Source organism: Callorhinchus milii, unplaced genomic scaffold, assembly GCF_018977255.1.
Source record: "Callorhinchus milii isolate IMCB2004 unplaced genomic scaffold, IMCB_Cmil_1.0 Scaffold5, whole genome shotgun sequence".
Taxonomy (NCBI): domain Eukaryota; kingdom Metazoa; phylum Chordata; class Chondrichthyes; order Chimaeriformes; family Callorhinchidae; genus Callorhinchus; species Callorhinchus milii.
In genome coordinates, this window is record NW_024704746.1 from 45426760 (window position 1) to 45447585 (window position 20826).

Below are 20826 nucleotides of genomic sequence, written 5' to 3' on the forward strand. Positions count from 1 at the left end.
AGGGCTATGCAGCTCAGCTGTACAAGAGGAAAATCTCCCCATTGACGAAAAGTGGAGTCAGAGGTTATTCAGGCTTCTCTCTCAGTTTCCATTTGTGTTCAAATTAAGCGCTTATCTTCATCACTGCAGTCCAATGGATAGCCAGGCATAAACTTGCTTTGTCACAGCTCCCAGCCTGGTCAAGATTGCACTGAATGAACCAAGCATGTAAGTCAGAACAGCAGCTAGCACAACTCCTCCCCGAGCCAAAGAAACAAACCTGGGAAGATTTCCAAGGCTGCATGGTTTCCTCCGAGAGCTGCAGGTTCCTGTTTTATTGGCACAGAAACATTGAAAATAAAGTGGCAGCAGACAGTGTCACCACATAAACCGATAATTAAAACACTCGCCAGAAGGTGGAGGATCTGCTTCACATGCGCACCTTTAACAACAGTGCTCAGGAGCTTCCAAAACCTTCCGAAATGTCATGAAGTACTGAATGGCATTTCTCGATCGTGTTCACAATGTATATAGAGTCCTGTAGGGTATTGGTTAGAGAACTCGCATTGCAAGGGAGAAGACCTGGGTTTGATTCCCGGGCAGGGCGGAACGTTAGGCAAGTTTCCTTACTCCACGCGTCGCTGTTTACCTAGCAGTAAGTAGGAACTTGGTTGTTAGTCGATTGGCAGATTGCTTTTGCAGGGGTAATAATGTGTTAAAAAAATTAAAATAATAATTTGGTCACTCAATCCACAACTGTTTGTGGGACAATACTGTGCACAATTGGCTGCCACGTTTTGCCCACAAAATATACAGTCTTCATTTTACAGAATATTCTGTGAAACGTTTTGAGACATCTCAAAGACGTGATAAGGTGCTAAATCAAATTAAAGGATTATTCTTATAAACAGGTATTCTTGGAGCAGTAACCCAGGACTCTGTGACAAGGGAATTATTTTCACAGGAAGCGTGCAGCATTTTTGATAGGAGTGAAGAATTGTCAATGGATCAGAGCCCACATCAGGTAACACTGCTCTTAATTAATGAGATCAACAAGCAATATCCTCCATATCTGAGGCAGTGCTTCATCGGGAAGTACGGGGGTATTTTAGAGGGAGAGAATGTTCTGGAATTCAATGCACAAACAATCGGGTCACCTTCATAAGGGGTTTGCCATTTTCGTTGAACAAGACCACATACAAATGAAACATAATGTGTTTCAGTTGGGATTGTGTTCTTCAATCATTTGTTTTGGTCAGTTAGGTGTCTGACACATGCAGAAACCCATCACCATGCTTAAGAGTATCCAGACCAAACTGAGAATTCTATGCATCCCACCTACACGTGAAAATTCCAGAGAGAGATTGTTGGAATTGAATGTGCACTCTCTCCCTGGAGGGACACATCCTGCTTACCTAATTCCAGAAAGTATTAGGTGCAGGTTTGCAAGAGCCAAGGCTTGGGACCCCAGAGTGTGCGTTGGCCAAAACACTGACCATCCAGCGCTTTGGGACGTCTGCACGACGTGAAAGGTGCTATACAAATGTAATTTTGTTGTTGGGGTTCTGTTGGAGTCTAACCACTAAAAACACATAATTTGCCATTGATATTGCTGTCTGGCAAGCTTTCCCGTCAATTGTCCATCAGTTTTATGTGTGTTTACAAACATAAAAACAGGATTATCAGTTTAGTGGTGTAAAGGAGGAGTCATCTCCAATAAAAACAAGTGATCAGAACAATTCTCAGTTGACCCAGTTGCAGCACCCATGAACCTTCAACATTTAGGTTGTTCACGTGGGTCTGTAAATTGTAACTGCAATATAATATTCCTTGCAATAATAATCCTTGCATTTGATAAAGCACCTTATCACATTACCAAAATATCTCAAAGCTCTTCACAGAATTTACTGTAAAATGATGTGGCTATGGGTAATTTGTGAGTGAACGCTGCAGCCAATTTATAACCAGCCATGGAGTGAGTGACCAATTTTATTTTGCAGGATTATTGACAAGACACTGAAGAATCTTCTTGATCTTTTCCAATAATAATATAATCCTTGCATTTGATATAGCGCTTTTCACGTCAGGAGGACGTCCCAAAGCGCTTCACAGAACACACTGTAAAGTGAATTGACTGTATATTTGTGGGCGAACGCGGCAGCCAATTGCGCACAGCAATATCCCACAAACAGTCGTAGATTGAAAATGATCAATTTATTATTGTTTTTGGTTTTGGAGGGATTATTATTAGGCGTGTGGAGTAAGGAAACTTGCCCAAGGTTTCGCCCTGCCTGGAAATGAACTCAGGTCTCTCGCTTGCAATACTGCCAATGATATATTAAATGTCCATCAGAACGATAGATGGGACCTCAGTTTAATGCGGGTTCCAAGTCATGGCATGGGCCTTGAACCCACAACCTTCTGACTCGGGTGAGAGTGCTACAAACTGAGCCAGGCTGACAAAATATAGACACGTCGTGCAAAATAATTACAGCAAGGGTTTCAACCACTCAGATTTCAATGCATTTGTAACAGAAATTTCAACTCATTTATTTTTTTTTAAAAATCACATGTCGACTTAACACTGGTATTTAGAGATCACATTTATCAGGTTTGTCCTCAAATGACAGCAGTCAGGCCTAGATTTGGAAGTAGCTTAACATTTTGTTCAACAATTGCTGCACCTCTGACCTCAGGTAATAGGGGAGAGCATGACTGGGATTCTTATCCTCTGCATAACGTCTGAGGTATCAAGAGAAAGAGTACATCAACAGTTCGTAAATCTCAAGCCAATAGCTTAAAATTGTTCAGGTCTAAACTCCAGCAGAAATTTGATCATGCAAAAAAAAAGACAAAACAAACCACATTTGGCTGCTGAAGCAAAGCCTCATTTTCATCTTCATACAGTTGCTATAACAGAGCAAGTCATTCTCACTCTTTATCAGCTGTAGTTTACCCTATTCTGCCTACAAATAAACCAAATTGACTTTTTAAAATTAAGTCTCCCCCAGATGCTCCTCAAGCAAAGGTTTTGTTTATGTCTTTTGCTCTGAATAATATAATTTTGCTTTTTATTTTGTGTAAGTACTTAAATATTGGGCTGAGTACCACCTCAGTGAAATTGTTCACTTCATAGTCATGAAGCTGCCACTTCCATCCACAGGGAAGTCTCAAGTGCACTAACTCGCTCGCTGGTAATTTAATTTTTTTAACGTTTGATACTTTAGGAGACGCAAGGCGAATGTTAAACAACAGAAAACAAAAGAAAAACAGGGGGTTCCGCCCCATAACCATGGAAGCAGGATGACTTCTAAAAACACTGCAGGTATTAACTGCCGACGGTTGTCACAAGATACCGGCTTCTAACAGAGAAAAGTGCACACAATGCACCCCAGTTTGGTTTGTTGAAAATTAAACTACTGCATTAGACTAAACTAGAACCTCGACTAGTTCACAAACAAGCAAATTGTGGAAAAGAAGTTTTCTGGCATAAACAGAGCGTGGGTGTGTGATAGTAGAACTCCACAGCTGCTGTCAAAGGGAATTGGTACAAATGGTGAGGACTGTTTCAGTTTCAAGGAGATTATTGTACCCCTCCGCTGCCATATTCAGATGCACAGTCATATTGGCCTGTTGAGTGTGAGGATCAAAGGATTGTTCTTAAACTCAGTGTTGTAAGAAAGAATTTGTGAAGAAATTAACACTTTCAAAGCAGGGAACAGATTTCCTAACTGATGGGAAACAAGAGAAGTGCAAATGTGTTCTTGAGCAGCCCAGTCATTGAGAAGGTAGTTTTGGCAGAAAACCTATGTGGATCAAAATATTAATATCAACAGTTGTAAACTGCAAAATAGCAAACATATGCAATTGAGCCATGTGAGTGACCATCCAGCCGTACACCACAAGGTGATGAGAGTACGAGCCACCAGTACTTTCAGTTTCTAAATGTGTGATATTTATTTTGCATTGGTTCTCTGCCCAGCAAAGGTGGCAGGTACTGGACTATCATGTCAATATGTGACGGTGGCTCAAGTTAAATTCCATGGGAAGCTCTTTTGTTGAATGAGCAAATGCCACAAGTTGCAGCTCCATCCAACAAACAGCTGTCTGGTGAGATCACACCTGCTCATTTTCACCAATGACCATCTCAAGGAAAAACAAAGGTGATGACTTAGCCAACAAATAGAAAACAACATTAATCTTTATCCCTCCCTCCCTTCCACCGCCCCCCCCACCCCCACCAATAGTTAAAACATTGCTCTTGTAGGTTGCTTTTGATGGAGCAGCCAGTTCAGCTTAGATTATAGTCATAGTAAATATCCCCTTTCAGAGATCTAAATTGTAATCACTTGTATTTTTGCAATTTAATGATGGATGTGGTTTTGCTGACTTAGTGTCTTTTGCTCTTGTGTGTGGTCAGATCAGACCTGCTCACTCCCCCCTCACCCCTCCAAATACTACACCAGTCAATTGTGGTATCGTGTAAGATGGGAAACTTGTGCGAGCAATGCACACCAGGCTATAAAAAGAACATAGAAACGGGGAAACATGGCAATGAGGTATTGGTTAAATCAATGAAAGGTGCAAGTGCCTCTTCTCCAATGAGTCCTTGTCCCATTCAATTTGGGATAAGTTTCATTTCATCAAAGATCATGAATAAGCATATTGGAATCTTCAAGTCGTGCTTGTACAATTACAGAAGAATTGACTACAATTAATCAGCGCAGGGGAGAATGAACCCCTGTCCTTCCCCAAAAATAAGGAATGAGGAAAGGTCTCATTATTCTCCAGGTGTATCACCAAAAAATTGGCCCTGCAACAAGGTGCTGTAATATCTTGTGGTCAGATTCAGCAATCACACTCACTGCTGTCCACCCCAACAACATGTTAGACTTTGGCTGCCCAGACGAGCAAAACACACTTCCCATCTCAAATGAGGCAAGGACCCAGGGAAACGGAGGCTCAGTACCTTCAAGTAAAACATCAATTCCCTTCAATAATCTGACAAACTCACATACAGAATTTTAGTGCAATAGCCACTTCCCATTTATCTACAGAACACAAGCACAAACAATTCTTCTCCTTTCCCTCCCCCATCCCCTTTGGTTAGCGCACTGAATATGATCAGCCCAATATTGACAAAAGCAGACAATTTTACATGACAAAATAACTTGCACCCTTCCCCTAATTTGATTTCCAAAATCCACGTGAAAAACTGATACGGCATTGTGTAATCCCAAGAAATCCCACATATGTAATTTTCTCCTTTTGCCTTTTTAAAAAAAACACACATGTGCAAAACAGATGAAAACAGAGATGAGGTCCAGGCTGAAAGGTTTTACATGATCAACTTTGGGACAACATCCCAATAAACAAGTTTCTTCAAGAATTTCAGATTTTTTTTGTTCAATATATACAATACTTCAATGAATAATTCCCCCTTTTTTTGTTCCTGCCTTTAATAATAATAATCCTTGCAGCTACTGATGTTGTTAGATACAAAGCAACGCCCTTCAGAAATTTTTGCGAAGTGTTCATATTGGTTTCCAAGTAAGAAGCAGCTCCTTGTCAGCTCTATATCAAAATTCAACTCAGTGTTTGGAAAATTGGTTCTCTTGTGAAGGTGAGAATGAAGGAGGCACTTTGATTGGCTGGTATTTTGATGAACTCTTGCGTCCCGTTTCGACACTAGATGGTGTCAAGTGTTGTCAAGGATCCAGTCACAGTTAGGCACTTGGCTGCTAGTTTGTAAGGCAGTGCCTACTCTCTGCTACGACATCAGGATTGGTTTCTGCCGTACTTCCAGAATATCTGAAGAGAAAAATTGTTCAATAGTACCATTTACAGACTAGTTCAAAATTCTGAGGCAATCTTAAAGGCTGGGTTGAAAATAAAATCTGTCATATGTTTGGGGGTTGGAGTGCAGATTGCAATGAAAAAATTCAACAGGCAATGAATGACAATGGAGCTTATGCAATACCAAAAGATAGGTCAATTCAATTATCTCCTTCTTTGTCGGCTGAGGATATAAATATACTCCAAATACAGAGTACAAGCTGAGGTAGTTCAGAAGGAATCTCAGGATCAGATTTTTTTTTAAATCTTTTCTAATTTTTTCCCACTGAAGGCAATGGCTCTTGCTGAGGTACAGATCCAATGAAATTAGTAAGTCTGTCCAAATTCAAGCCCAGTCAGTGAATATCATCAGGTAATTCAACAGGGTCAAACAGTATCTCTATGCACGATTCCAGCAAGGATCGCTAAACAGCAATCAGGAATGTGAGTCTTGTATGAATTTTACTACCCCCTCCCAAGTTCCAAGATACTGAAGCTAGTTGTAGTACCCCCACCCCCAAACCAGGGATTAGCACAAAGTAGCAATAAAACCTGGTCTATGGGGACTCAGTACCAAACAAATGGTGCATTTGTCTAAAAAAGTCACTATACTTGAAAGTAAATCCTGTGAAGCAATTTGAGACTTTGATAACGTGAAATTTGCAATATTAAATGCAAGGATTTGTATTATTATTTACTCACTGAACAATTCAGCAAACCCTAAATAGACTAATGGCATCAAACAACAAACCATTACTGAACCTGAAAGCACACTGTGAAGCAGCTTGAACAATTTCCAGATTGTATATTTAACCAAAGGAGGAAATTCAGCTCCTCACACTGGTAGGCTTAGTAGTTTCTCTCTCCCAGTGACATCTTAAACAAATAGATTAAGTTGCTCAACAACACAATAATTATACTGTATTTTTAATGATAAAATTTATATTTTTGGGGACAACCAATCCTGTTAATGTTGCATTCCCAGTCACATTTCTTTGGGTTCAGGTGGCTGAATTAAGACTGCTTCACTGTGACTTCAGATCCTGTCCTGGAAAGGCAGCTGCACCATGTAGTGACATTGTGAGCAAGGCACAATTTCTGGAAGAGCTTCCAAGTCACAATCTTCAAACCCTCTGTGGCCAGACACTAATTTCCATTGAATAATTAAACTTTACTCAGCAAACAATTAAGGAATCAAACCAACTATCGGGTATCTATGCTACTTACAAATGGAGATTGCAAATTAGGTCAAACTGGTTGACAAATGACAGATATTAAGCTGGAACAAGAACCTGTCTTTATAACAGTATGAAATAGCAACAGTTGGTTTCAATGACTTTGTGCTTATGTGCATTCAATGCCTGAGGAAAGAATCCCAATTTTTCATTCCTTGTCCCTGATTAACATCAAAGTGGGAATCCTAATGAATTGCACCTTAACCACTGTCCCAACTCAGCACATGTTGATGATTAAACCTGGGACGTTCTCTCACAATGGCAGAGCTGGCTGACAGCAGTGAAACACTGGCACCTTTACCTGTTGTTATGCGATGTAGTGGTAATGTGACGTAGGTGAGGTGTGCATAGAGTAGAAAATTTTCTTCAGTCCGGTTCAGCTTCAGCCAGGATCCTACCAGGGACCTCCCAGTGCCGGATAAGGAGCGAGATCGCAGGTTAGACACACCATGCATGTCTGAAGAGAGAGACACCGAACAGGTCAGGATCAGGAGTACAACCTCAACATGTTACAACTTTCCAAGTGCGCAACATTTTGTCCCAATTTTTGTTCTTTGGGAACCAATTTATTTAATTTTCATTTATTTCAAGTGACTGAAAAATGCAAATGATGGATTGCAAGAGCCTCCAGTACATTTTCAAAAGGAAACCAACAAGCATTCTGAGACACAGGCTCCTGGCATTTACCAAATGAAGAAAGAAACACATGGCAATTTGAAATGACAATGGCAAGAAAAGGTGGATCAGCAATAAACATTGCAGCGAGTTTAAAGCATGATTACGATAGGGTATAACCAACTGGCATTACTTATTTCATCCATTGACTGCAGGTTTGAAGTCACTTGAACCTCAAGATGTGCAATTCATTCCTCATATTTGCTGCCTGAAATCGAGAATTCCCTGTGTGGACACATACCCCTCAACTACAACTGATGATGTCTCAATGCAAACAGAACATTGATTTGCTGCAAGAGAATCGCTCAACAAAAAACACCAGCCAGTACAAGACCTCAAACAATTGGTATACCCAAGATTCCCTTCCCTCCTTTTATATTTGGTTGTTTTAAAACCCAAGCTTATTTCGTTTTCTCACACTTTCCAACCTTCATGCTGCCTTAGTCACCACCAAGTCTTTGTCCATCACCACAATGCACACAAGGCAAGTGATGGCCTCACCTTCCTCATCCCCATTGTCTGAGCCATGCCTGAAGAACTCTTCACTGTCGTTAGCCGAATGAGACTTCTTCATTTCTGCCATCCGATTCTTTGGTGTCTTCCTGCGCAAGGATGGCGAGAAAAAAGATGGTCGGTTGTTCCGTTCAGGAGTGGGTGGTGTGCTGAAGGAAGTCACCTGCAAATTGAAGCAAACACGTTGATCATCCCAGAATGCAAAATTGCAATGTGATGGAGGCTTCAAATCCAGTCAGGATTTTGAAGCCAGTCAGCACAAACAATGTAAAATAACAACAACAAAATTACATTTGTAAAGCGCCTTTCACGTTGGGAGGACTGAAATGAGGAGATATATTGAGCTTTTAATAGACACAAGACAGCCCATGATATAATGTAATGTGACCAAGCAACACCTTCTTAGAAAAACTGTACAAATAAATGGCAATGGGGGGCAGAAATGTACTGTTGGGCAGCAGAGGCCATGGCTTGTTTGCAATCAGAATAGAAACGCATAAAAGCTAGTCTAGGCTGAGAAACTTTGTATTAACGTAATATGCATGCTTCCTAATGTACACCATTCTCAATTTGGAAGCATTCAATCCTGGCACCATGAAGTGAAATTTGAGGAGTTCTGTAATCTGTCCATTGTTGTGTTATGAAACACTGCCAGTTTCACCCTGTGTGTGACAACATAGGCATCCAGGTGCAAACAGGGAAGCCCATGAGCAATGATTCACTCAATGACACAGAATGAGCCAAGGAGTACAGGGTTTTCAGAGCCATTCCCATGACTGATTGATGATCACACAGCTAGTCTTTGCTTCAACTTTCAGTGCTCACCTCTGTATTAAATTAACTGGTAGGCAGAGGTATTTGTTGTACCATCCCGTTTGGACAGAAGAATGAAGGGGGCAAAGGAGGGAAGATAATCTCGCTCACTCCTCTAACACTGCTTTCTGATATACAAAACCTCTCTGTCGCATTTGTACGGCAGCATAATCACCAAGAGATAGACGCTGCTTTGGACCCACTCAATAAAACAGGAACAGTACAACTTAAACAGAAAGGAAAAAAATCCTCTTAGAACACCCCCCACACCCCACCACCCAACATTAAAATGTCCCTTTGAACAAAGGGCACCTCTTGTTTGCATGTCTCTGTTTTCGACAGGTTTGGTTCAGGATAGGTCTGAGTATGGAAATAAAAATCTTGTTCTCTCAGACTGGCAGTACGTTCACCACATAATGAGCTCTGAAAGAATCAAAAGCAAAGAGGGGAGGGCAGGGGGGTAACTCCCCAGAGCCATTCTGACCTTTGCACCAACTGCCTGTGCCTCCTACCAGCAAACTAGCCAAGCTAACAATTCAATCCACTGCAGTGAGCCGTACGTCAGATCTCGCTGCTCAGCTCCAGAATGCTGTAGTCTTCATCAAAGCTCTCATCAGGCAGACCTTCATTACAATGCAGTACACAGCTTCAGCCCTGCAGCTCAAACAATGACCTTTAACAGTTCACTTTTTGAAGCAGAGAAGCCCAGGAAGCAGCAGAAAGGCAGTCAGTCAGAGATGCACAATCACTACACGTTTTTAAACATTTCCTGGGTACCTCCTTGGTATATTGTTTCTGAATCATGGTCCAAAACCTGTACCACAGCATCAGTGGCAATACTGGCGGTGAGGGGAGCAGAATTTGGGGCAAAATCTAATTTGCAGTATTCACAAAGCAAATTGCTGTGCTAATTACTTGCTGGTCTATTCTCCTCCCCCCCACACCCACTTTTGCTGGCTTTTAGGAATTGCAATTAGGCTTTTTGAGAATTACAAGTTAAATGGCTTCTGATATTCGCAAATCTAATGTTGCTATTAATGCAACAAACCCACTTATTAATAATAATAATCCTTGCATTTGATATAGTGCCTATCATGTCGTTGAGATGTCTCATAACGCTTCACAGTATATACTGTAAAGAGTAGTGACTGTGTGTTTTGAGGGCGAAATGCGGAAGGCAATTGGGCACAGCAGGGTCCCACAAATGGTCGTGGATTGAGTGACCCAATTATTATGATTATTATTTTGGAGGGATTATTAGCCCTGGTAAGCGATCTGCCAATCGACCAATAAGCGGGTTCCTACATACTGCTCGGTAAACAGAGGGGTGTATGTGAAGAAAGGAAACTTGCATAAGGTTTCGTCACGCCCAGGAATCAAACCCAGGTCCTCTTACTTGTGAGGCTAGTGCTCTAACCACTAAGCTATGGTTAGACTCCAGCAATTACACCAATGCACACTCTAGGCTCCCCCAAATCTTATGAATAATAATCATCATCCTTGCATTTGATATAGCGCCTTATCATGTCATTGAGTTGCCTCAAAGCACTTCACAGGATTCACTGTAAAGTATAGTGACTGTGTGTTTTGTGGGTGAAAAACAAATAAATAACAAAAATATTACACCTCACTATCAGAGAGTAATATGGGAATCGAGCCAGCCCTCTGTAATATCTCTAGTCTGGTTCCTGAGCCAGGCGGATCCACAGTACTCAGGGCCCTGTTGATGACAGCACAGCCCAGCCTGGCTCATCGGCAGGACCTGGAAGGGCAGACCAGTCACACACACATGGAATCCTGTCACCGGGGATCAGCCGAGTGTCTGAGTGTATTATTAGAGCCCAGAAATAGGCATTCACAGACTCAGTTGTTTGCAAATTGTAGTCCTTAATTTTAATTTTCTTCCTCAATCCCTGGGGAAGGCCTATGCAGCACAACCCGGTCACCATTTTTCACCCATTAGATGGGAACTGCGATGATCCAAACTGGCAGGTGGTAGTCAGCTACCAACCATATCAGAGTGAATTGGAGCAGTAGCTACTTCATATGGGGGCAGTGGCGGAAGGAGAGGAAGCAATGTTAACACATGGCAAATGATTGCTGTGGCAAGTATCCCATGCACACAATTGAAATAATAGTAATCCTTGAGTTTCATATCCCGTCACTGAGACATCTCAAAGCTCTTCACAGGATATACTGTTAAGTAAAGTTGACTGTGTATTTTGTGGACCAAACTGTGCACAATAGTTAACTAAAAAGCCAACTCCGACCTGCTTTGTGCCTCCACCCATCGCGCCCCCACGTCAGTGGTGAGCTTTCAGTTTCTTTGCTCCCACGTTCTTCCAAAATCTCTCCACCTCGTCCCCTCTGCTCTCCCTCCTTTAAAATTTGTTCAAAGAGCCATTTCTTGGACGACAGTTTCAGCCACTTTCCCCGACCTCTCCCATCTCCCTCCAAGGAACAACACCACCAACAACTTGCATTTTTATTGCTTCTTTCTCGCGGGATAGCATCTTGGAGCACTCAACGTTGGCAGAGCTTGACGCCAAGCCTGGGAGAGAGGGCCGGTGACTGTAGGCATCGAAGAGAAATGTCTTTAGGTATGATCAAAGGATGAACAAGGAAGGGGCAAGGCGGAGGGTTTGTGACGGAGAGTTCCAGAGTCTTGGGGTGGAGTGGCTTAACTCCCACTTCCTTTTTGTAAAGGACTTTGATGGTTTTTCCCTACGTGGAATACACTATTTACATGTAAATTGTTGTTACATGTGTGACCAGCACACTGGACCTCACAGAAAGTATCATGGAAACATCCACCACACTCACACTTCTACGCATGCAACACTCTGCTCTAGTGACAAGTCTGCATGCTTTGACTCACTGTGAAAATAAAGTCAACTACACCACAAATGGGAAATATAAAACTAAACATGTGGATCAGCAAGAATGATATATGGGAAAGTATATAGCACAACCGACAACACAGACCCCCACCGCACCCACCATGCCAACCTACCCAGAACGCACTGCAGGAAGGAGAAGCATCCCCCTGGGGGTGAAGAAATGTGAGGTTATAATCTGGATAACTCCAACAACGGAACATGCCTTAGATTGTTTGGCGTTGAAGACTTCACAGGTGAACCTTGGAAAGTTTTTTTTCCCACCCAAAGTCCTCGGAATAGCAAATTAGGTGGGGAAGAAGCAGTTTTCACACTTTTATGAGCGACAATTTTGAGAATATGTCATTTTTAATGCAGCACACAACACAGTCGGAACATTCTAACAGTATAAATTTGTAATGTTGCAGAAGTTGTCGAAATTCAGTGTGGTTTCAATTGATAGAAAAGTCTGAACGTTTTCACCCCAGTATGCAGGCACACTAACAGCTCTGACACACTAACAACAGCAATGCATAAAAGTCATTAGAGGAATCGACAAAGGTTTAAATGCAGGAATAATCGTTCACACAAACTAAAAATGGATGTGGGACAGGAGGCAACCGTCTACTGCACTTACTTGATCATGCAGAGGTGATCCTGGCTCAGAACCTTCCTCCGTCCCGTAGGGAGACGTATCACCTGTGGCAACCCGACTCACAGCCATCTCAGCATGCCCCTTACCCTGGGGACCTTTCATCCGAACAAACTCCATGTTGTTATACTTGTAGAACCCAAATGACATCTTCTGGGCCATCTTAGCAGCAACACTTACCTGAGGCAAAGAAAGAACCACAAACAATTTCACCTGAAATCACCTCAGGCACTCCAAGAGGCAGTTTGAACATCAGTCATAATAATAAAATATAATCCTTGCATTTCATATAGCCCCTTATCACATCTTGGGCAAGTTTCCTTACTCCACACAGAGCCTAATAATAATCCCTCCAAAAACCAAAAACAATAATAAATTGGTCATTTTCAATCCACGACTGTTTGTGGGACATTGCTGTGCGCAATTGGCTGCCGCGTTCACCCACAAATATACAGTCAATTCACTTTACAGTGTGTTCTGTGAAGCGCTTTGGGATGTCCTCCCGACGTGAAAAGCGCTATATCAAATGCAAGGATTATTATTATTATTATTATTATTATCTTCGAGACGTCTCAAAGTACTTCACAGAATATACTGTAAGAGAATTGACTGTATAATTTTTGGGCGATTGCACAGTATCCTTTTCCGTATAAACTCACACAATATCACAATAACTGTACAAGTTCCAATGAATCAAATAGCAATCACTAGAACCTTCACTCACAAGGTATGTTAGTGCTTGAGAGGGGTTGTATAACACAATAACCTCTCAAACTGTGCATGAGGAAGTAAAAGGACCTTTATTTTTATTGTGATTTAAAACAAAGCACCATACAGAGGCAGTTTTTCTAAGTAGTGTGCATTTCTTACCGCAATCACGAGTCAGGGTGAAGAATGTGGGAAAGCCCTTCCTGACCAGTGGGAAGATCCAGTATACAAAGTGTGAGGTTCCTCATTGTATGTAAATTATCAGAATTTGCAGATGCAATGAGAGCTTGTTAAATTTGCAGATGAATGCCAAGTTGGGTGGGGCGGGTGTGGGGGTGTTGCTGTGGAGTCAGACGAGGCAGCAAAGGTCTTACAAAGAACGTTATGGGGTATGCACATGGGCTGATGAAGTTTAATATGAATAAATGCAAAGTAATAATAATCCTTGCATTTGATGTAGCACCTTATCACGTCTTCTAGACGTCTCAAAGCGCTTCACAGAATATATTGTAAAGTGTAGTGACTGTGTATTTTGTGGGCAAAACACAGCAGCCAATTGCACACGGCAGTGTCCTACAAACAGATGTGGACTGAGTGACCAGACAATATTTTGTTTGGGGGGAGGGGAAGGGATTATACCCCAAGAAACCGATCCGCAATCGACAAACAACCGGGTTTCTACTTACTTCTAGGTAAACAGAGGATTGTGGAGCAAGGAAACTTGCCTAAGGTTTCGGCCTGTCTGGAAATCGAACCAGGGTCCTCTCTCTTGTGAGATGAGCGCTTTAACCAACATGTTATAGGACCCATGGTTAGACTCCAGCAGTTATAAAACTGAGAAAGTGAGATGAATAGAAAAACAAAGCAAAGAAAAATCTCCCCGAATTAATACACAATTACATTTTCTATCCCAGGTTGATCAATTCTATTACTACTACATTAATTGTCCCCTTGTAAAAAAAAATTGGCCACTCACCCTGTTATCGTACACCTTTTTCAGTGCTTCATAACGAATGGATCCCTGGAAGATCACGCCCTGAAACATGTTGTTTTTATCGCTGGCGACCAGCTCGACGCAGACCATTTCTCCCTCCCCCACGGACATATCACTAAAAACCTGGCATCACAAAAGTCAGGATCAGCTACAAAAGGACAGGCTTGTCCACAATACAAGAGTAACACTTGTCGGACATCATGTCCTGGATGAGAGCTAACTGTCTTCAGTTGAACTTCAACAAGACCGAGGCCCTCCTGATTAGCTCCCGTCAGCGCCTCCACACCTCAGGCTCTGACAGCATCACCATCCATGGATGCACACTCTGCGACCTCCTAACCCCTTACCAACCTGCCCGCTCCCTCAGCTCAGTGGACTCAGCCTGCTTTACGTCCCCTGCCTCGCCTTCCCCACCATTGGTCGGCGGGCCTTCTGCCACTCTGCCCTTACCCACTGGAACTCCATTCCGCAGTCCCTCCGCCTCGCCCTCTCCCTTGCCTCCTTCATGCCCCATCTCAAGACCCTCTTCTTCGCTCACTGCCCTCCACCCTCCCCGACCGCCCAGCTCAGGTCCAAAAAACTGACTGTCCCGCACCTTGGGAAGTCCTCCCGACGTGAAAGGTGCTATACAAATGTAACTTTGTTGTTGTTGTTGTTGTAACAAGGTAGCCCAAGACAATCAGCTCCATTACATACAGAGGATCCTCAATACAACAGAGCTGGGCATTGGTGTTCTGGGAACAACTATCGAGAGGCTGTTTGTGTGCCCATTTTGGGCATCAATCCCCCAGTGGAAATGGAGCTGCCGATACAGCTGCAGCGGTCCATGTACAGAATTATTCTGTCATTTTTAACAGATGTGGAATCGTATACTTTCCTTCAGAAAAGATAACCCTGAGTACAGAATCGTAAACAGTTGCTTATCTCATAATTGTGTCTTAAACAACAAAGGAGGGTAAGACTGGAGCAGACGTCCCATCACTACCCCTGACTGGTGGATGGATGCCACTCACTCCCAACAAAGCCATGATGGTTCGTTGATGGAACGGGATGGAAATATCACTCCATGGGACATAATGATGTCGGGTGGGGAGATATTCCATTGAAACACCTGCACCATGGTGGAGCTCAAGCCATGGGTTACGAGATGGACACAGAGGAGAAAACTGCAGCTCCCACACAGGAATTCCTCAGAGTTTGGACAGAAAGGAAACCACTTGGCAAATTTACAAAAAAAATTACCTCTTCAAAGCTGTCAATCATGAAGAAGATGTTGGGGTAGCTGATTTTCGATTCCTCTCCTTTACTGTCCATCGGGTTCTTGCTTGGAGACGCAAAAACTTGCTGCAAATATAGAGCAGGAGGAGGAAAAGAAAGAGGATCGGTTTCCATTGGGAGAGGAATTGGCCCTGCACAGCTGTCCTGCTGTGTCACCCCAGGCCCCGCACTGCTGCTCAGGGGCAGGTACAAGAAGTCTCGGTACAGCTCTGCATGCCCTGACCCCGTGTGCTCCATGGAGCACAGTGAAAAATGAAAAGGACCTGGGGGTCCTCATTGAGAATAAATTTAAGCTCTCCCAACAATGCTCTGTGACAGTGAGTAAAGCAAACCAGATGTTGAAATGTATCAAAAGATCAATAGGAAGCCAAAATAGTGGGGCAACCTGCCGTGGTATAAATCATTTGTGAGACCATATTTAGAGTACTGTGTACAGTTCTGGTCCCCACAGTACAAAAAGGATATTGGAGGAATCGAGAAGATACAGAGGAGGGCAACCAAAATGATTGAGGGAATGGAAGGACTGGACTATGACTACTGGGTAAATTCAGAACAAATCTACCAAACACAATTTCAGTGAGCGAATAGTGAACCTGTGGAACAGGCTCCCTGGGGAGACGGTTGAAGCAGGAAGTGTTGATTCTTTCAAATACAGATTAGATCATTTTCTTTTAGGAAATAACATTATCGAATATTGTACATAGGTAGTTCAGGACAACGCGACCACCAGGAAGGTGGAAGGCGAACTAGATGGACCTTGGTCTTTTTTCGTCTAGCATTTCTTGTATTCTTATGTTCACAGTCACTTACCTGGGATTTCTTTCTGTGAATGTGAATATCCCCTTGTTCAGAACGTGTGCACACAGCACAGGTCACCACATACTCCAGCTGCAGAGAGACAGGGAGCAGTCAGGCTGTGAAACAGAGTAACATCTGGGGCTCTGCTCACCAGAATGGTAAGAGACCAAAGATAGAAATTTAAGGTGTTGGATCACTTGACAGATCTTTAGCAGGAAGTTTTGTGAAAAGCCAGTTCTCCAGCTGTGTGTGTGTGGGGCCGGGGGACGGGTGGGGGTGGGGAATTAGGGGAAAAGAGTCAAGCGTTCCTATCTATCTAAAGACCCTTTTATCATGAAAGGGAATTGACAAACAGATTCATGGGGTGACGGAGGTGGAAATAAGTCATTTAAGTTACTGATGCTGTCTGTATGTGTGCGCAAAAAAGTAAACAGGCACCAGGGGAGATCGTCTGACAAAACATAACAGGACACTGATTTATGTGTAGGTATCAGGTGAAGAAACAACCTTGAAACTGCACCCATATAGAACACCCCCCTACCCCCCATCTCAAAAGACCTTATGCTCTTCTACAAAACAGAACTTTATATGGACAGGGTTGATATTACTGAAGAGAAATTGCCTGGTTTATGCATGAAAACACAAATAAGGAAGTGTTTAGTGAACAGAATTGAGGACATTCACACTCGGTACAAGTCTTGTCTTGCCACCAGAGGGCTCTCCATATCAGCCTATTTCAGTCTCTAACATTTACTGGAAACTTCTCCAGAAAAGTGTACAGTAGTGCCCTGAGAAATCCTACAAAGTCGAACGGCCCAGTCCGGCATCCCAGTCTGGAGTATGATCACAGACTCACCTAGACCCAGTTGCCTACACAAGGTATCATCTGTGTGTGCATTTCTGCTGAAGCTGTCTCCTAGCAATCCTTCAAGATCTTCATCCTCACCTCAACACCATCACACCCTCTGGGATCTTCTCCTACGTTACACTTCTGCTCATCCCCTCTGCTCAACTATGTGCCCTCCGCTTCCTTTGCTCCACTAGTAGCAACCAGACTTTCAGCCACCGTGCCACTCCCTCCCTCTATCTCTCTGTCTCACCCTCTCATTCATGAAGGTACCAACATGTTGTCTTATTGTTCAAGGCATTAATGTCAATTGCAGTGTCTCCACTGAGATCAGCATAGAAAGCAGGTGATCCAAGGACTGACCTTCCTGATCTGGTCGGTACAGCTCAATGACACATCAAAAATTTATTCAAAATACTTCCAGGGACGGCAGAACAAGATTCTTTGATATTGCCTGTTCATTTCATAATTTACAATTTTTAAGTTGATTCCCTTTAGAAATCTATTTCAGACGGCTTGAAATTGAGAACCCGAGTTGACAGGTGAAAGTATAAGGACAGGAAAGAAGGTGAGATGTTTCATGTGGTGGCGGTAAAATGACAGAAAGCTTGGTGTTTGTTGGAGGAAGGAGAGGGTCAATCAGATTAATTTATCATTCCCCAAAGATATATGTAAGTCTTCTCACATTTGTTTATAGCACATCTCAAGTACTGAACTCTGGAGATCGGTCGCCATCAGGATTATTTAGTGAGTGACAGCCCTGATTCACTGTACCTTCTGCAAAACTAGATTGAGGTAAACACTCTCCTCCCAGTCAATGTCAGGGTCACCAAGCCCAGGCAATTTCTTGGAATCTCTGCGATAAACTTCAACTTCAACCTGGTGATGAAACAAAAGAGCAAGAGACAAAAACAAGCTTTACATATTAACACTGCACGAATTGCCAGTTCTTTCAATGAAATGCTACTTAAATGTAATTCATCTCATTGTTTTAAGTGGGGTATTGCTTGTGTCAACGTAAAGTAACTCAATGTATGAAGTGTTTGGGGTTTTTTGACAACTGGTGCTATATCAAATGCAAGTACTGTAAGATTAGTATTTATTTTCAGCTACATCAACTGACCTGCATTGTCATGGACAGGAAAAATCTTATTTGGCTATTCTAAAATGACTGTTAAACCGAGGCTGTTCAGCACCATTAGAAAAGGCTCTCCCATAAATCTGGTTCTTTAGGTTACATCCCTGTAAAAGGATCATTTTTGTTCAGCTTATAAAGTAAATGTTGATAGTTCACTAAACACAATTTTCATTCTGTTCTCCTGTCATTCATTTAAAAATGAACACTTTAATTCTGAAAGTTGTGTGTTTAATCATATTATACCCCTAATAATCACATGTGGCCCTGTGTTGTCATTTAGTGTATGGCGCCACGTAAATCCATTTTAGCTAATAACAAACCGTGTCCATGATAAGGGTTACCTTAAAAACAGTACATAATTTCAATACTGGCAGCTGGGAGTTCTATTATTCTAGTTATTTTTATGTAGACGCAATTGCAGACGAAACCTACAATTTGAACGGAAAATAACTCGTTACAGACAGGAAATCTGAATTACATTTTCCAATCAATCCAAATGGCTCAATTAGATTCCAGCTTGAAATTCATTTAGTCCCCTATTATTCTATATATAAACTATCCAAACTGACTCCCTCATGCACACCAATTCTACTGCTGACTTTTTGAGTTATTCTCAGATCCAGTTGGCAATTTCTCTGCTCTGGTCTATATTGATACTATGGTATCAGCCTGGCTCAGTTGGTGGCCTCTATGAAGTCAAGCCCCAATTAGGACTTTGGGCTCACCATTTAGACTGACACTCCTGTGCTGTTCAGGGGCAGTCCTGCAGTGTTCGAGGTGTCTTCCTTTGGATGAGACCTTAAACTGAGATCCTGTTTGCTTGTTCAAGTGGATGTTAAAGATGCCAGGATACTATTTGAAAAGAGTAGCGAGTTTCTCCCAGTGTACTAGGCAACAATTCCCCACATAAAATTAGTCATCACTTCATGGTGGCTTGTGGGACAGTGCTATGTACAGACTGATTGCTCATTTACCTAAAATGCCCTTGCAATAATAACCTGTGAAATGCTTTGGCACATCCTCCTGACATAAAAGGCACAAAACAAAATGTAAGGATTATTATTATCTATTATTAATAATACACTATATATAAATTGCACTCCACAATTTTCACTGATGCAATCAAAGTAGCGTTGGCCAATACACGGCATAGGTATTCTGTGCACTCAATGAACTTTAAACAAGCATTTTCATTCAGGACAATGCCAATTTGAGTGATCTATTTAATAAATTATTCACTCACAATTGAAGGCTCTTCCCACAAGGACAATGTGATCTCACAGAGGAAGAAAATGGTGAGTTACCAAATGAAAAACAGAGTATCTTCATATTGAAGTCCTAAGAGCTATTATTAACGCATTGCAAAATCATCACATCAACCTCCAGTCTAACTGGTATACAGTCCAGTCCCCAGACCACTTTTCATAATTGGCAGGAGACGCCATTTAAATGAGGGATATCGGAAATGACCTTGCCTTTTTTTCACAAGGGCAAACTCATGCTGTTTTGCAGCCAGCTTCAGACTTGCATCCTTTAGCTCATCCCTGGCTGGTGTGTTCAGAGGGTTGGCAGACTCCCTGAGATTGCTGGCTGGGAGTCAAATGCTCAGACTGCCTCATCGATAAGGCATATGAAGTGGAAGCAAACTCATCTGAACCGAGAAATTTGAATTGTGCTGTGGGTTTTTATTAATGGAAACCACCTAGCTGCTTGAGACATCAGGGGATTTGGTATCTGAAACAGATTGAAGCAAATTGGTGTTTAGGGGAAGGGGGATGGAGGGTTAGGGTAAAAGAGTTTCAAAGATTGGGACTGGAATTGCAATGCTGTATCAAGTCAGTAAAAATGATCTGACAATTGTAATGCCACTGACAAAAAGAACATTGCTGGTCTTTGAGAAATTGAAAGATGAAAGCAAACACAGTCTGACCAAGAGAGTATGCTGGCTGGTAACGTGCCCACTCTTCAGGACAATGTAAACCAATATTTATGTGGTTGGAGCTCTTCCAATGACACATAGCAGTGAGATATATTGGATCTGGTTATTATTCCTCTGCCTGCTCAGAGATTTGTAAAAATTCTGATTTAGCAGCTGAGACACCAACATACTGGGTTGGGGGCGACTGAATCAGGAAAGTCATAGTTTCTGCAGCCACCTGAGAAGTCTTTCCTTCTAATGTTCTACTCTCATGTAGGCTTCGACTTGTGCTGCGTCATGGCACCATGTGCATCAGCAATATTCTTGGTCCTCGCCCCATGGCTCTTCTTCATGTGTGTGAATATCTCTCCTGTACACACAGGAGCTAAGTTAAACCACTCCAACTTATACCATATACAGTGTAACATGGGCCAGTGCTGTGAGTGGAGCCCTAAATCCTACAAAAATCCTTTCACTCCTAAATGAGAAAATCTCACTTAATAATAATAATAATCCTTGCAATTCATATAGCGCCTTATCACGTCTTTGAGATGTCTCAAAGCATTT

General features: G+C 42.3%; 1 protein-coding gene across 2 annotated transcripts in view; it reads right to left on the minus strand.

Annotated features, from left to right (window-relative positions):
• Positions 1–2508: 2508 nt before the first annotated feature.
• kiaa0930 (KIAA0930 ortholog) overlaps positions 2509–20826 on the minus strand; it is a 35701-nt gene continuing 17383 nt past the window's right edge. The window contains exons 3-11 of one of the 2 annotated variants that reach the window (XM_042335382.1): positions 17978–18082; positions 16369–16446; positions 15523–15624; positions 14263–14403; positions 12564–12758; positions 12064–12096; positions 8226–8400; positions 7351–7506; positions 2509–5790 (exon numbers count right to left, since the gene is read on the minus strand). In XM_042335382.1, coding sequence (XP_042191316.1) covers positions 5750–5790; positions 7351–7506; positions 8226–8400; positions 12064–12096; positions 12564–12758; positions 14263–14403; positions 15523–15624; positions 16369–16446; positions 17978–18082 — 1026 coding nt within the window. In that variant the 3' untranslated portion in view covers positions 2509–5749. The remainder of the gene's footprint in view (positions 5791–7350; positions 7507–8225; positions 8401–12063; positions 12097–12563; positions 12759–14262; positions 14404–15522; positions 15625–16368; positions 16447–17977; positions 18083–20826) is intronic. The other variant, XM_042335383.1, reaches the window with a different exon arrangement.